Genomic DNA, 14,686 nt, shown 5'->3' with positions numbered 1-14,686 from the left:
CTCTGAGATGTAGTGGAGTAAAAGTATAAAGTTGCATACAATGGAAATACTTATTTAAATTTAAAGTACCTATAGACCTACTTAAATTGGCTTACAGTACTTGAGTAAATACTTAGTTTAATTCCAGTAATCCCAAACATCAGTGTTAATTAGGAAAGTTGTCATTTTCCTTTCAACTTGGTCGAGCTGTTGGTCTGTGATAAGATATTCCAAACTGTAGCCAAACATGTAAAACCTACCTTACACTTCAATAATTCATCTGGCGCTGAATAAATAATTGAAATATGCGCGTCTATCAGCGGCTGTGTCGGAAAAAAAGAAAAGAAAATTTCCAGGAGCTCATCTGGTTCCACCAATAGGAGGAGGAGATCCCGCACTCCTGCAGGGGTTCAACCAATCACAGCACCACTTCCTCCATTTCCTGTTGTGGTCTCGGGAGTTATAGACGGAGCATTCCTCCGCTCCAGAATGTGAAATACCACACAGCCGGAATAACATGACTGCATGACTTTACTTCTCTTCTCCAAAAGGTGTTGCTCGTGACAGAGCCTCCTCTGTGAGTAACAATCAACATGTTTGTGTTTTTAAAGTGTCAGAGTGTTTTCTCTCTGCAGCCTGAACCCTGGACGTGTAAACAGCTTATAGCCGACTTTGCGGCATAAGACTCCATATCAGATATCTGTGTGTGTTTTTTAAATTTTTTATTCATGCTTTAACTTCCTCTGTTGTTAAATAACTTGGTGTTTATTTTGTTTGGTGTCTTAGCATGGGCCTCGGAGATGGCAGGTATCGGCTGTTGCACCTGATGTCACGTCTCGTGTGTTGATACTCTCTTGACAACCGCGGACCGGACACCTTTACACAGGTAACGTCAGGCTGCGTGCGTAAAGACGCACTGCAGGCTTTAAGGTCATTATAGGAAATTCCAGTCTTATGAATAAAAATATATAATGTCTTTTTACAGCCATTAGTTTCGCTTTTTTGGGGGGGGATTATATAATAAAGTACAAGCGCCTGGTTAAGATCAAATAGATAAATATCATAAATGATGTTAATAAACCGCATAAAGGCCTGTTTGAGTGCGCGGTGATAGTCGAGGTATAGTGACTGTCAATACTGTAGCGGATTAGTGTCAGTCGATAAAGTGTCAAGTTAGGCAGCCAAAATAAACGCCGGACATCCGGTCATACATTTCAAGTTAAAAGCCCTTTGCCATGTTTTAGTGGTTACTAAGTAGTTCTAAAAATGTATCTCACAATTCTGTAAAAAGTTATATTTAAAAAAATATATAGTAGTGAATTATTTATGATTAAATTTAAAACATGTGGCTAAAGTCAGAATTGAAGACTGAAGTCCAAACTTTGAGAGTAAAGTTGGAATATAATAATAGAAATTAACCAGATAATTCTGATGAAATGACACATCTAATTACATAAACATTTATCATATGGCTCTAATCCTCTTCCTTATTATGGTGATGCACACTGCCGGACTGGGGAAATAACAGAATGTAAATGTAGCCTTTACTCAAGGTTGTATCTCTCCAGGATATCAATAAAGCTCAAGTGCACAGAGTCGTAAAATAAACACCAGACAGCTTGGAAAGATGAGCCCTGTCTTGCTGTCTCCATTCAGGGGGCCACCATGCCCATCACGCTGCTGTGGGCCGTGGATGTGTACGGCAGGGTGTACAGCCTCTCCACGGCTGGGCAGCGCTGGGAGCGAGCTGATGACCTGCTGCTGGAGCTGAAGCGTGTCACGGCGGGGAAGGGGCGCTGCTGGGGCATCGGCTGTGACCACCATGTTTACCTCAACATGATGCCCAGTGAGACCTCCATCCGCTACCGGGAGGAGACCTATGAAAACCAGGTGTGTTGAAACACTTACAAAGTGAACGCTGTATGTCCCTTAAAGCTCAAGCTCTGCTGCTCTGCGTGTGTGTTTTCAGAGGTGGAACCCGGTGGACAGCTTCACGGACACCCTGCTGCCCACCGACCGCTGGCCGTGGAGCGACGTGACCGGGTTGAACCCTCAACCGCTGCACAGCTTTGAGCTTCCCTCCCGCAGCTGGGATTGGGAGGGAGACTGGTATGTGGATCAGAGCTGTGGAGAAACCAACCAGACTGGGGTAAGAAGCAACACGCAGTCCTTTTAATGCATCTTTCTTGCTTTCTGTCATTGTAAATTTGATGCATGTGATCAGGGGCGCCGAAAAGGGGGGGTAAAGGAGACGGATTCTAGGGGCCCATGATGGAGGGGGGCCCAGAGAGGCCCCTAATGATGATGAAATTATAATACAGAAAAAATAATGACACTAAGTTATTAACTAACATATAATCACACATGTTTTATTTTCCATGTCCTGGTAACAATTCCTTTATTTGTTTTGGAAGCATCAACCCCTGCAGGGCCCCCCTTCCCCCCTCTATTTACGTAAAATGGTTCAGTCCGCTGTGTTGGGGGCCCTGTAAAGATTCTTTTCATGGGGCCCAAAATCCCTAGCGGCGCCCCTGCATGTGATACAAAATGTGTTACCACACTCTGTGTATTCTAGTGAGGCTCTGTTTGTGTGTCTCTTCAGGGCTGGGAGTACGCAGTGGACTTTCCTGCCAACTTCTCCCCGGACAAGAAGTGGAACTCTTGTGTTCGTCGCAGGCGGTGGATCCGCTACAGGAGATACACAGCGCAGGGCACCTGGGCAAAGGTCTGGACTCTCTCTGGTTATAGAAGTATCAGTGTGGAGAAGTTGAGCACAGGTCCGACTGGAGATTCAAGCAAAGCGTCTGTCTTTTCTGCAGATCCCTATGGACAACCCCGGGAAGCCGCCGCTGCCGCTCTGTGACATAAGCTGCGGTGGTTGGGAGATGAGTGACCAGTCTGGAAGGTATCCCTACCTCTGGGGCGTGTCCCAACAGGGAGAGGTCAGTCTACTGGACCAACAGTCTTGTGATGTATGTTTTAGTGCATGTGAAGTACACCTAGCTAAAGTGAAAGATTACGTGCTCCCCTCACTATGGTTTTGAGAATCTGCAACCCTGGGGCTTATTAGAAAACAATTATGTTTTGATTGTAAAAGTTCCTGAAAAGTTGATGCAGCACCAAATATGCCCTGCTGTCAGATATTGTAGGAACAAGCTGCTTTTTTAGTGGAGTTCACTTATCATTTCTGGCCACAAGGGGGCAGCATGACTTCATACAATTTACATAGTCAAAGTTAAAGGCACAATTAAATCCTGTATGCATATAGTATAAATTCATAAATCAGATATGGTTTGATGCTCTGTTAATGATCTATATGGATACATCCTGCTATTTCATGCCCCACCCAGTCCCATCTTAAGACTCTATCTTTACCCTGCAGGTGTGGTTCAGGGAGGGCATCCACCCTCGGGTCCCAGAGGGCTCCGGATGGGAGGAGGTAGAAGTGCCCAAGGAGGTGGCTCAGATATCGGCCGGCCCCGGAGACCTGCTGTGGGCATTACTGTGGGATGGGAACCTGCTGGTCCGAACTGGCCTCAGCCTGGACAGCCCGATTGGTCAGTATTTAAATGTACCCACCAAAATTAAATTTCCACTATCCCTCATCTTTGCTCATTTTTTTCTTTTCTGTAACAATCCTCCTGGTGCGATGATTTTGAGATTGTGGGAATTGTGTCAGGATATGACTTTTGTATCTCTTCATCTAGATTGCTCCCGATTATTGTGACCTTATGATACAATTTTTCTGGATAAGTGAGTTTTCTTTGTTACAGCATCACGGTATATAAGGTACGTTTTAATATATACTGTACCTAAAAAAAGTATTTTGGACCGAAACTTTTAAGAATAGGTGTAAAAATTGACTGTAATCCAAGGTGCAAGTCCTCAGCAGATAGTCCGCCTGTGGTGTAGTCATGTGGGAACCAAAGAAAATAAGCCAGATATGCACTGCCCTGCAAAGAAAATCAGCAGCAATACATCTTTAACATTTTTTTCAAATAAGTCAATTATGATGGTTTAAGCTTAAATGTCACTTGAACAAAAGGTGCCATTAAAGCCAGGTTTGGGTTTGTAGAGCAGAATATTTTACACAACGTAACTTAAACTACCGCAGTAAACAGCTTGCTAAGATAAGATCTTGCCTTTATGCTGAGTCAGTAAACATGCAGCATTTTCTTCCATCAGGCACATCGTGGGTGGAGGTGGAATCACCAGGAAAGGAGGTTGAAGCGCTTCACGTGGCCGTTGGAGTCAGTGTGGTCTGGGTGCTCACTAAAGACTACAAGGTGAATCAACACTCCTCACACTCCGATGAGCTGTTGTTCATTGTGATGGTAACACATCTGTATGTGTGTGTGTTTATGTGCATGTGTTTCCAGGTGTGGTTCAGGCGTGGCGTGAACTCCCACAACCCCTGTGGCTCCGGCTGGATCAGCATCGGAGGGGAGATGATGGTGGTGGACGTAGGACTCAATGAACAGGTGAAAAGATTTCTCTTGAGATTTTCCGCGTCACACCTTTCCGGATGAGAGCCTGAGACTTATCACAATGTTTTGAGTTTCTCCTTTAAGGTATAATTCAAAAGACAAAGCCCTCTTGATTTAATTGTGTTTGTTTAACAAGTATTTAGGTTCAACAATGAAGGATAACACCATAACATTTAAATGAACTAGACACCAAAAACAACACAGGCCTACTGGATTTCTTTGGTAAATTACACATTATTATGAATAATTGAATTCAACGTTATCATTCCAGCCTTTTTGATTCCTTCAAACCTTACTGTAGCGTGTTTCCACTGCACTCTAGCTGCTTCCCCTCTGACCGATTCACTTTACCCTCAAGCTTTTGGATCTTGTTTCAGGACGAGCCAGATCAGGGTCGGGGTCGGGGCAAAGAGGCTTTCTCTCTGTATCTCACTGCTGAGGACTTTGCTAGCACTGCAAACCCGCATCTCACACCTCACGCCTCCTCCCCTTCTGTCCCTCACCCATCCCTTCTACCTCTGGCCTCGAGTCCTGCCCCGCGGTTGCCCTGTAACACGAGTCCAGCCAGCCGTCCCAGCCCGGCAGTAGCACCTCAGGCCCAGCCTTATATATCCCCCAGACTATATTTCTACTGGCCTGACACATGGGAGACTCCCTAATTAGAAGCTGGCCAAGCTGTCGTCATCATATCCCATATTTCATATTTCAGGGTTGGATATGGATAATTATGGATGTAGCTTGTGTGAGGTGACAGGCGCCAGTGTTACAGTATATGGCCTTATAAAGTAACCGTTGCCTGTGACCTACTAGTGCCACTGTTACACCTTTGAAGAGTGAAGACAAGTGTTATTCTATTTTATTTGGCAGGATTTTCTGCCATATTTAGCCTATTAGCTGTTTATTATTTGTCGTTGTTACTGAATTTCCATCTTGGGAATTGAATTAATGGTTCATTAAAAAACACACGTCACAACAGGTGTGTTAGCCTGTGACTGTTGCGTTGCACCTTTGTTGTTCTACATTGTTTTCTTCTCTCTTTTTCCGTCAGGTGTGGGCGGTGGGTGAGGACCGAGGCCTGTATTTCAGAATGGGTGTGACGTTGTCTGAACCAAGCGGGACCGGCTGGATTCCTGTTTCTGCCCAATGGGGGAATAATAAAGAGGTCAACCCACCCAGGTCTGTATGAATAAATGATCTAGTTTAATCTCTTCAGTCTTGTAATGAAACTGATCTGGTTATATCCCTTTTCATATGCGTTTGCTGTTTAATAGGAAGGAGTGTGAGTTTGGTGGCCCGCTGACTGAGGCCTCAAAAGGCTCCGTCCTGAGCTGCACGGACTCCGACTCAGAGTTGGGTCCTAATGATCCACAAAACAGCACTGCAGACACCCCAGTCCTGGAGGCAGCAGCTTCCTCTGTTGTCCCTTTAGGTGGAGCCGACTCCCCTACACCTCCCCTGAACACAGAGGAACCTCCATCGGTCTCGCAACAGGATGCCCCAAAAACATTTATCCCAGCAAGCGACAGCTTCATCAACAGCCTGGTGTCGGACCGTGACAAAACCTCCACTCCCCAACCCGCCATCGCAGAGCTACCGCAGGAAGAAGTCAAGGAATCGTCCCCAGCTCCGATACTCCCGACCCCGGAGACCGTAGGACACGACGTCCCCTGGATGAATGTGGATTTGGAGGGAGCAGAAGCAGCTCGATGTGCGGGGGCGGCGGGGCCCTCGTCGGGCGCCCGGGGGACTCTGGAGACCTCTCAGGGTGTTGGAGAAGATGATGCACCGGTGTGGACCTGGATCTCCGGTGGAGGCTGCGATGTGGACGCAAGTTCACAGATCAGCTGGCTGAGTCCCACAGGTAGATGGACAACTAGTATGAAGTGATTTGAGTAAATGAAAGAGATAGTAAAGTCTGCAGGTGAGAAGATGGATTATGAAAATACCATGTCAATTTAATGAGAGTAGGCAATATTATGTAAACACCTCATTGGAACTTATGTCACACATTTGATCGCATTAAGCTGAATGTCGGTTTATATCTGTTTATCTGTGTCTGACTGTTGTACTCTGTGTTTATGTGTTTGGGGCTTTTACATGTTTAGAGATAAACTGTGCGTGTCGTCTCTATGGTTGTCTGTCTGTCTGTCCGTCTAAATGTCTGACTTGTCTGTCAGGTCCTCTCACCAGCTCCCTGTCACTGACTCCAGTCCAGTCAGCAGCCTGGAGCGAACAGCAGCAGCAGCAGCAGCAGCAGCAGGAGCACAGAGAGGAGATCAGCAAGAAACCGCTGGAGAGAAGCCACGTAAGACTGCTTGTGTTTGACACTTCTCTTAAACTCCTACGTTCTGTCACGGATTGATCATATCCCCTCTATATGTGGGCACATCCTCCCGTTTCCCCTCGCCAGTCGGTGTGGGTGCGTAAAGGTGCGTTGCGCTGGTGGAGAGACTGGAAGCCTCAGCGCTGGGTGGATGTGGGTGTTGCTCTCGAGCAGTCCACCAAGTCTGACGGCAGGAAGGACAGCATTTTCTTTGTCTACTACACACAGTATGATGAGAAAAAGGTTGGTTACCCAGAGTTCAATTTCACACCTGCTTGCTCACAGTCATTAACTTTCTTCATCCTCATTTTATTATCTCTTTTTTTCACAGTACCTTCATGTGTTTATACATGAAGTGACAGCGCTGGTTCCGGTGTCCATGGACTGCCACTATGCCTTCGCTGTGTACACCACCCAAAGGACCAAACAGAGGTGGCCTCTGGTTCTGGCAGCACAAACTGAAAAGGACATGAACGACTGGGTAAAAAATACATATATTTAAACACTTAAAATGAATTTGTAGCTTAGCGCGTCGAATGTTTCATCTTTTACTTTAGTGGTATTTACGTTTACTTGCTGAAGCCTGTTGCTGATCACATTCCCTGTTGTTTCTGGGTCTGTCCTCTGTGTTTAGTTGTGCCTGTTGTCTGACTGTTGCTGTGAGTGCAGAGGGATCACAGGACCCCCATCCAGACAGGCCCTGTGGTCCACCACCTCAAAGGGAGACATCGTGGTCCACGAGCCGTCCTTCACTCTGGAAGCCCATGCACAGACACTGGCCTGTGACCTCATGTGAGACTGAAACCAAATAGTAGACTCTGTCTGCCTGTTTTCATTCTCTCTAGATCTCTAGTCTCCCATTAGCTTTTATGTGCCTGCGTTGTCTTAATTCTGCGACATGTCACTAACATGCTAACATACTGCTCTGCGTGGTGAAATCTCTTCGATACTTTGTGGCAGCGCCTTGTCTCTGTGTGCTAACAATGATGCTAACGCTGGGTGCTCCCGCTGTACGGTGCTGCAGGTTCTGGCGGCAGGTCCCGGGTCACCTGCGCTGCGTAGAGTCTAACAGTCTGGGGCTGGTGTGGGGCATCGGGTGGGACGGCACCGCCTGGGTCTACAGCGGGCGCTATGAGCAACAGCCCAACCCGGGTAAACCTACCCATATGTTTCCCACAAATTGAAAAAGAATTCAGTAATCATCTACACACCTAGACTCCTTGATATTCATACACTAAAGAAAATATAACGTTTTTGCTCCCATTTATCATGATTTGAAATAAAAGATCCAAGACTTTCTATGCAGATAAAGGCTTATTTCTGTCAGATTCTGTGAACAAATTAGTTTGAATCTGTGTTAGTGAGCACTTGATCCATCCACCAGACAGTCGTGGCTCATTAAGATGCTGATTAAACAGCATCATTATTACACAGGTGTGCCTTGGCTGGTCACATTAAAAGCCCTACTGATTTATTTTGAAATATTTTAAGCTTCAAGGAATAAACCGTCTTTCACAGCAGTCATTTTGACCGGTGTGGTTAATCAAATGATTGATGGTCCCTAATACTGATGGATTAGTTTGTCACAGCCATCCCAGTGAGCAGACCTGCACGTTACCAGGGCCCTGGCCCACACGTTAATTCATCTTATTGATTATAACTGTGTTTATCCTGCAATGATGTGTAAAGTTGGCTGCTGTGAAAAGCACAGATCCTTGCAACATGGGTCAGTGCATTGTTTTTGCTGCAGCATGAGGTGATGGTGGCAGATCAAAGGCACAACAATGGGCTTCAGGATCTCAAACATTTAGTTGACGAACAACAGCTCTGTTGGCGTTCCTGCAGTCAGCATGCACATGGCACACGCCCTCAAAACTCTCTAAACCGTGACCTCTGTGACCTCTGTGGCGTTGTGTTGTGTGATAAAACTGCATGTTTCTGAGAGGCCTTTTATTGTGACCAGCCCGAGGCACACCTGTGTACTAATGATGCTGCTTAATCAGCACCTTGATCTGCTACACCTGTCAGGTGGATGCATTATCGTGTTAAAGGAGAAGTGTTCACTAACACCGATTCAAACAAATTCGTTAGCGAAATTTGAGAGAAGTAAGACTTTTTCTGTGCTTAGAAAAAGTATTTTATTTCAACTCTAAAAAAAAATGTTTCCAGTGTATGTGCAAACCATTGCTGGGTCCTTTTTAAATGACCTTTTTTTATCAGTGGCCCAGTAAAAATTGATCTGTGACAATCTTTTAATAATTAAACATGGAAAATATTTGCTGGTAGAATTTCTGAAGCTCAGATTTTTTTCTTGAAAGACAACCCATGTTATTTATATTCTAAATGCTTGTTACATAATCTGTAATTTGTACAAAAATATCTAATGAAAATATTCAAGATTGCAGAGCTGTTTCACTTTAAATGTCAAATTTACGTCACTCATATAATTAATTCATTATTTACTTGCTTACACACAAGAGAGAATCAATCTTCTTGCTCACAGCTTGTAGTTTTGTGCATTTGCTAAAGCATCTGTTGCAGCTGTAGAGACATGTATGCACTCACATCTGTCACTCATTCATTGCTAGCATTACATTTGTGTGCATGCTTGTGTTTACGGCAGCAGATGCAGTTCAGATTCAGCAGCAGACTGATGTGAGGAGTGTCCATGTGTATGAGAATCAAAGGTGGAACCCGATGACAGGATATGCAGACAAGTAGGAACATTTCATCTTTTTCAAATGTCTTATCTTGATCTTTGTAGCTGTTGACAGGACTGTCTTTGACAATCTAAAAACATAAACTTTTGGGGTTTTTTTGGCTCCAGAGGACTTCCTACTGACCGCCCTATGTGGAGTGATGAGAGTGGACTTAAGGAGTGCACCAAAGGAAACACACACCCGCCCTCCCCTCAGTGGTCCTGGGTAGGTGCAAATGAGAAATTCCTGCATCAAACACATTTCATTTCTTATTTCATCGTCGGTTAATTCTCCCCCCCCAAAAAACTCTGTGTTTCAGGTGTCAGAGTGGGCTGTGGACTGCAGCGTCCCTGGAGGAACAGACAAAGAAGGCTGGCAGTACGCTGCAGACTTCCCTACGTACGTTATTAATATTTCTTAGGATGTAAAAGAAAGATCAACCGTTAAGAAAGAGAGCTGTTCCATTTGTCTGACTCATGTCCCTCCTACAGGACGTTTCATGGCCACAAAACCATGAAAGACTTTGTGAGGCGCAGAAGATGGACGAGGTAATCAAACACACACTCGCTCACATTTCTGTGGTTTGTAACTCACAGGTTTTTGGCGTTAAAATAATCCTATATTCTGCGTACAGGAAGTGTAAAATCATATTAAGAGGTCCATGGCAGCAGGTCCCACCCATCCATCTGACCGACATCTCTCTGATGCCATGCCTGGCCCAGAGCAGCATGGAGCAGGTCCCCGTCTGGGCCCTCAGCGACAAGGGAGACGTCCTGTGTCGCCTGGGTGTTAGCACCCAAAATCCTGCGGTGAGATTTGTTGAAAAACTAATTCTGAATCGAAACGTTTACAGTTACTTTCAGATCTTAAGAGAGATTTACAGTGAATGCAGCAGGAATATATTCCAAGATCTTAGATTCTTATGTCCTGATAACAATAACTTCATTGTAATCCCTCCAAAGTGTTTGCATCTATCTCTTTTCTGCAAAACGTCTTTCTCTCTGACTCCAGTGTGTCTGATCCCACAGGGCAGCTCCTGGCTGCACGTTGGCACAGACCAGCCCTTTAAGTCCATCTCTATCGGCGGAGCAAACCAGGTGTGGGCCATCGCAAAGGACGGAGAGGTGTTCTACAGAGGGTCCGTCTCCCCACAAAACCCTGCAGGTCTGTTGAAGATGTGAATGGGAATGTGTAACACGTCAAATATGACATTTCTATCCAGCATTTTTATTGTTTGAGTACAAGGGAGTAAACCTGTAGCACTCTCGTCCCTCTACAGGAGAATGCTGGTACCACATCCCGTCGCCCCCCAGGCAGACTCTCAGACAGCTGTCTGTCGGGAGGACCTCTGTCTTTGCTGTGGATGAAAACAGTGAGTAGCAGTGAACGCCAGCTTTTTACGTCATTAGAAAATCCTTTTAACCCTTTTTATATCTTCAAACAGGTAACTTGTGGTTCAGACAGGGCCTCACCCCCAGCTACCCTCAGGGCTCAGCCTGGGAGCTCATCTCTAACAACGTCACCAAGGTTTCTGTGGGACCGCTAGACCAGGTCAGTCAGTCAGTTTAGTTTTATCAGCAGTTGGCAGGATGTTTAGTGGGGTGAGAGTGTAAACTGTATCTGTTGATGTACCATGAACAGTGTTTTTGTTCTCTCCAGGTGTGGATCGTAGCAGAGGGAGTTCCAGGCTTCCCGGCTGAGACTCCTGGAGCTGTCTGCCACAGACTGGGGGTGGGACCCATGCAGCCCAAGGGCCAGTCCTGGGACTATGGTATAGGGGTGAGTCCACCATCATTAAGTATACCCCCTCTTATTCACATTTAAATGATAATAAGAAAAGAAAAGTATAACAAAAAACCTTTCTGACCTTAATATTAGCTTTTATTGTCAGCTTTTAAGGAATTGAAAAAAGCTATATACTTTTAAAGAAAGATAAAAAAAATTCTTATTGACAACAAATCCAATGAAAAGATCAAAACAACAATGTTAATGTCTTTCAATACTTTAAAAACAGCTCAAACATAAAAAGTTTATTCAGAAAAGAAGCTCAGTAACTTCCTCAAACAGCTGGGCACTATTGTTTTTATCATAGCGTATTCAACAGGAGTAAATACAGCGTTTGTTTAGGACTATTTCCTGCACAGGACTACTACACGTCTGATACAGATGTGAAAAAGTGCAAATAAAAGGTTTCTGATTAACGGAAGATTGCAGAGGCTCACATAGTTACCAACACCAAACTACACAATGTACTGTTTCTATTTGTGGTCGCTTGAGTCTGAGAAACACAGTTGAGCAGGAAATCATTTCTGTTTATCATCACTGTTGTCAGCAGCAACAAACAACCAAAACCAGGCAGCCAGTTTTGTATATTTTTAATCGTTCTTTGTTAGATTTCTTGAACAGGGTTTGAATCGTGTTTCCAGTGTGTTTTGGCCTTGTTAGTGCCCTCTAGTGCACAAGTTAGGTAACGTGCAAGTAAGTCGTTTTCTTTTCATTCATGTGTGTTTTGACTCCCAGGGCGGATGGGAGCACGTCAGCGTGAGGGGGAACTCAGCAGAGGCTCCTCGCGCCCCCCATCCTCCTCCTGTCGGACCCCCACGCAGCCCGCTGCCCCCACGGCCTCCCACACAAGTGAACGGGAACGCTGTGGGTGTGTAGCGCCGTCTCAGCCCCCACCTCCTCCTCCTCCTCCGCCCTGTTTGTGCCTGGATCCACCTCTGTCTCCTCAGACCATTCCCACGGGCCCTTATTATCCCTTCATGGAAAGGGGAAGCACAGTCGTACCACTGAGCGATGGATGAATGTTACTTCCTGGCTTGTTTTCCCGGGAAGAAGTCACGTCAGTACGCAGTGATGACAAAACAGAAAAGGGAGCACAAGAGCTTTTAATGGATCTTGATGTCTTGTGGGATAAAAAATGTAAAAGTGAGTGCATGTGTTTGCTCTAATTAGGCTTTGGGTGTTTTGGGATCTAGCAATAGCTATTATTCATCTATACCATATCCTGTGAAAACCTGAAAGGTGGGACTCTTTGATAAAGGGCTAAGGCTTGGCTACTAAACTAACTAAACTAACTTCAAACACACGATCCCACTGTAGCCTAAATAGTCTCAGTTACTAGAATCTTGTTTTGTTTTTGTTTGTTTTTGGCCTGTTATACATTTGCATGTGGTTTCAATTATTTATTTATTTATTATGCATTTGTTGAATTTTGTTCCTCCATATGTTTTGACCTATTATATGTTTGCAATGGAGTGTTTTTAGCCCATATTGACAAACCTTCCAAATATTGAAGGCTTTTTCCAAAAATCGTCATACTTCACAATGCGTTCTTAATTACGGGCAATTGCAGAGTAACACTAAAAATCCATTCGACATCAAAACCTACATCATGACACGTCTCTATCCTCCTGCAATAAGGAAAGTTCTTCCTGTCAGTATTATATCCATCTACATAACTGCGACTGTTGCAATTCCACAGCAGCCCTGGATGTCACCATGCATTGGCATTAATCTTCCGAGGGCATTGAAATGTGAAATAAAAGTCTAAAATATACAAATTTATGTTTGGACATAATTTCAGTCTCTCAGGAAAACAAGTTGATAGCAGTTTGAGGGGAAAGCAGACAGTTATTCACCTGACTTGGATGTTTTTTATTTCAGTAAATGGACTGCAAGGCTGAAAGTTTCATTCATAAAAACGGAACATAAAACAGTTTTCTTAGGCATCCAGCCAGAATTCAACCAGGGACGTAGCAGTTATATTGTATGATCTTAAACACTTGGCTACTGAACGCCACACAGAACAGCCCATTACTGACCCCTGGGACACGTCTTGTTGTACAAGTTTCCTTTTTCTGAAGAAGGCTGTGCTAGAAAGCTTTGAGCCAATAAGTTGCAGTTAGAGTACCTAACAAAATATTTACAGTATTTGAAGACATGTACATGTACCTATAAAACAGATGATTTTTACGATGACTAATCTATGTGCTTTATCGCTTAATTAAGGTTTGTGCCTGTGCAAATCACAGTGCTTAAATTGTGTGACCTTCTGTGAACGGTTTGTGCATTTGTTCTGCTGTTTTGATATTCTGTCTGTGCTTGGAGCTGGAGCCTTCCTAACTGCTCCGCTATCTCTGGCTCCGTCCCACCAGTGTGATCACCTTTCACATCCAACCAGACAGTTTTTGTAGCCGGGGGTCATTCCTTCCCTGCTGGACGACTTCCAGGGCACCAGACACACAACACATAAACTTAATATGTGCAGCAACTACACAGAGAAATGTCCAAAACAACACAAATTTAGAAGTTCATTTGCATTTATTTTCATAATAAACAATGTAATTATAAACATTTCATTCAATTACACTAAGCATGATAAATATGAAGTAAAAATATTTTTTTTTCTTTTTAAATCTACAAGTTTAAAGGACAGAATGAATTCACATCTGCTTCTGTGTCTTAATTTAACTGCTTTTAGCCGATGACTGTGATATGTTCCTCTGATCAACTCATCTTTTAAGTTACAAAATGAAACCTCATACCTATAACTCAAGTTACGTCATTTCCCATTTACAGACAAAAAAAATTACATTTACATACATCAGTACAGTTCAACATTAAGTTACATTTTTCAAATGTGCAAGATTAAGCAAATGTATACTGTAGTCAAATAAAAACAAGATTTCCTTAAATAAATGTTCAAGTTTAACTGAAGCACAGGCTGCTGGTTTTAACAGAGGTCAACGTTTTCTAAGATACAGTGCCTTCTGAACGGGGAGACGGGCGTTGTCTAACACAGGTGAAGAACAGCTGTTCAGCAGGTCGTCTGTGACAAAATCTTTAAGGTGTTTGAAGAACTATACAGTAACTGTATAACCTACAGTTTCAAGGAACTGTGTTTTTGTATCTGTACATAAAAACCCTGGAAGAAAAGCATATCTTGATCCATAACAGTTTGCATTATGCTTCTATACAGAAACTGATCATGATATACACACATATCTCCAGTCAACCCTGCACAGCTACAGAGACGATGTATGGCCTGCAAATGATAAGATTCAATGATGAAATGCTCAAAAATGCAACTGGACGAGGGGTCCTGAATGTGAACAGGTTATTTGAGTTTGACACAAAGTAAAATAAAAAAAACAAAAAGGCAGGCAACTCTGTTCCTGACACTGATAAAAGCAGCA

The 14,686-nt window shown here is 43.9% G+C and overlaps 1 protein-coding gene across 3 annotated transcripts; it reads left to right on the top strand.

Annotated features, from left to right (window-relative positions):
• Positions 1–461: 461 nt before the first annotated feature.
• On the top strand, positions 462–13,321 carry tecpr1b (tectonin beta-propeller repeat containing 1b). 3 transcript variants are annotated; one of them, XM_054606761.1, is made up of 26 exons: positions 462–556; positions 766–865; positions 1,636–1,869; positions 1,949–2,128; positions 2,582–2,704; positions 2,799–2,921; positions 3,362–3,536; positions 4,165–4,265; positions 4,359–4,460; positions 5,515–5,642; positions 5,738–6,327; positions 6,644–6,771; positions 6,877–7,032; positions 7,121–7,270; positions 7,424–7,581; positions 7,814–7,941; positions 9,413–9,506; positions 9,617–9,713; positions 9,808–9,887; positions 9,980–10,036; positions 10,123–10,297; positions 10,517–10,652; positions 10,768–10,860; positions 10,933–11,039; positions 11,148–11,267; positions 12,009–13,321. In XM_054606761.1, exons 3-26 carry the CDS (start codon positions 1,645–1,647, stop codon positions 12,147–12,149), a joined length of 3,567 nt encoding a protein of 1,188 aa, XP_054462736.1. In that variant the 5' UTR covers positions 462–556; positions 766–865; positions 1,636–1,644; the 3' UTR covers positions 12,150–13,321. The 3 variants fall into 3 exon arrangements, with proteins under 3 accessions (XP_054462736.1, XP_054462735.1, XP_054462734.1); XM_054606760.1 differs by having other exon boundaries at positions 6,572–6,771; positions 9,416–9,506; XM_054606759.1 differs by having other exon boundaries at positions 6,572–6,771.
• The last annotated feature ends 1,365 nt before the right edge of the window (positions 13,322–14,686 follow it).

The sequence above is a fragment of the Anoplopoma fimbria genome, chromosome 11 (genome assembly GCF_027596085.1).
Source record: "Anoplopoma fimbria isolate UVic2021 breed Golden Eagle Sablefish chromosome 11, Afim_UVic_2022, whole genome shotgun sequence".
Classification (NCBI taxonomy): domain Eukaryota; kingdom Metazoa; phylum Chordata; class Actinopteri; order Perciformes; family Anoplopomatidae; genus Anoplopoma; species Anoplopoma fimbria.
Note: the sequence above shows the minus strand (reverse complement) of the source record. Positions and strands in the feature narration are given on the sequence as shown.

Coding starts and splice junctions, on each gene's coding strand:
- tecpr1b (XM_054606759.1), top strand. CDS start 1,645: ATGCCCATCACGCTGCTGTGGGCCGTGGATGTGTACGGCAGGGTGTAC. Junction 2,705..2,798: donor CGCAGGGCACCTGGGCAAAG/GTCTGGACTCTC, acceptor TCTTTTCTGCAG/ATCCCTATGGACAACCCCGG. Junction 4,266..4,358: donor TGCTCACTAAAGACTACAAG/GTGAATCAACAC, acceptor ATGTGTTTCCAG/GTGTGGTTCAGGCGTGGCGT.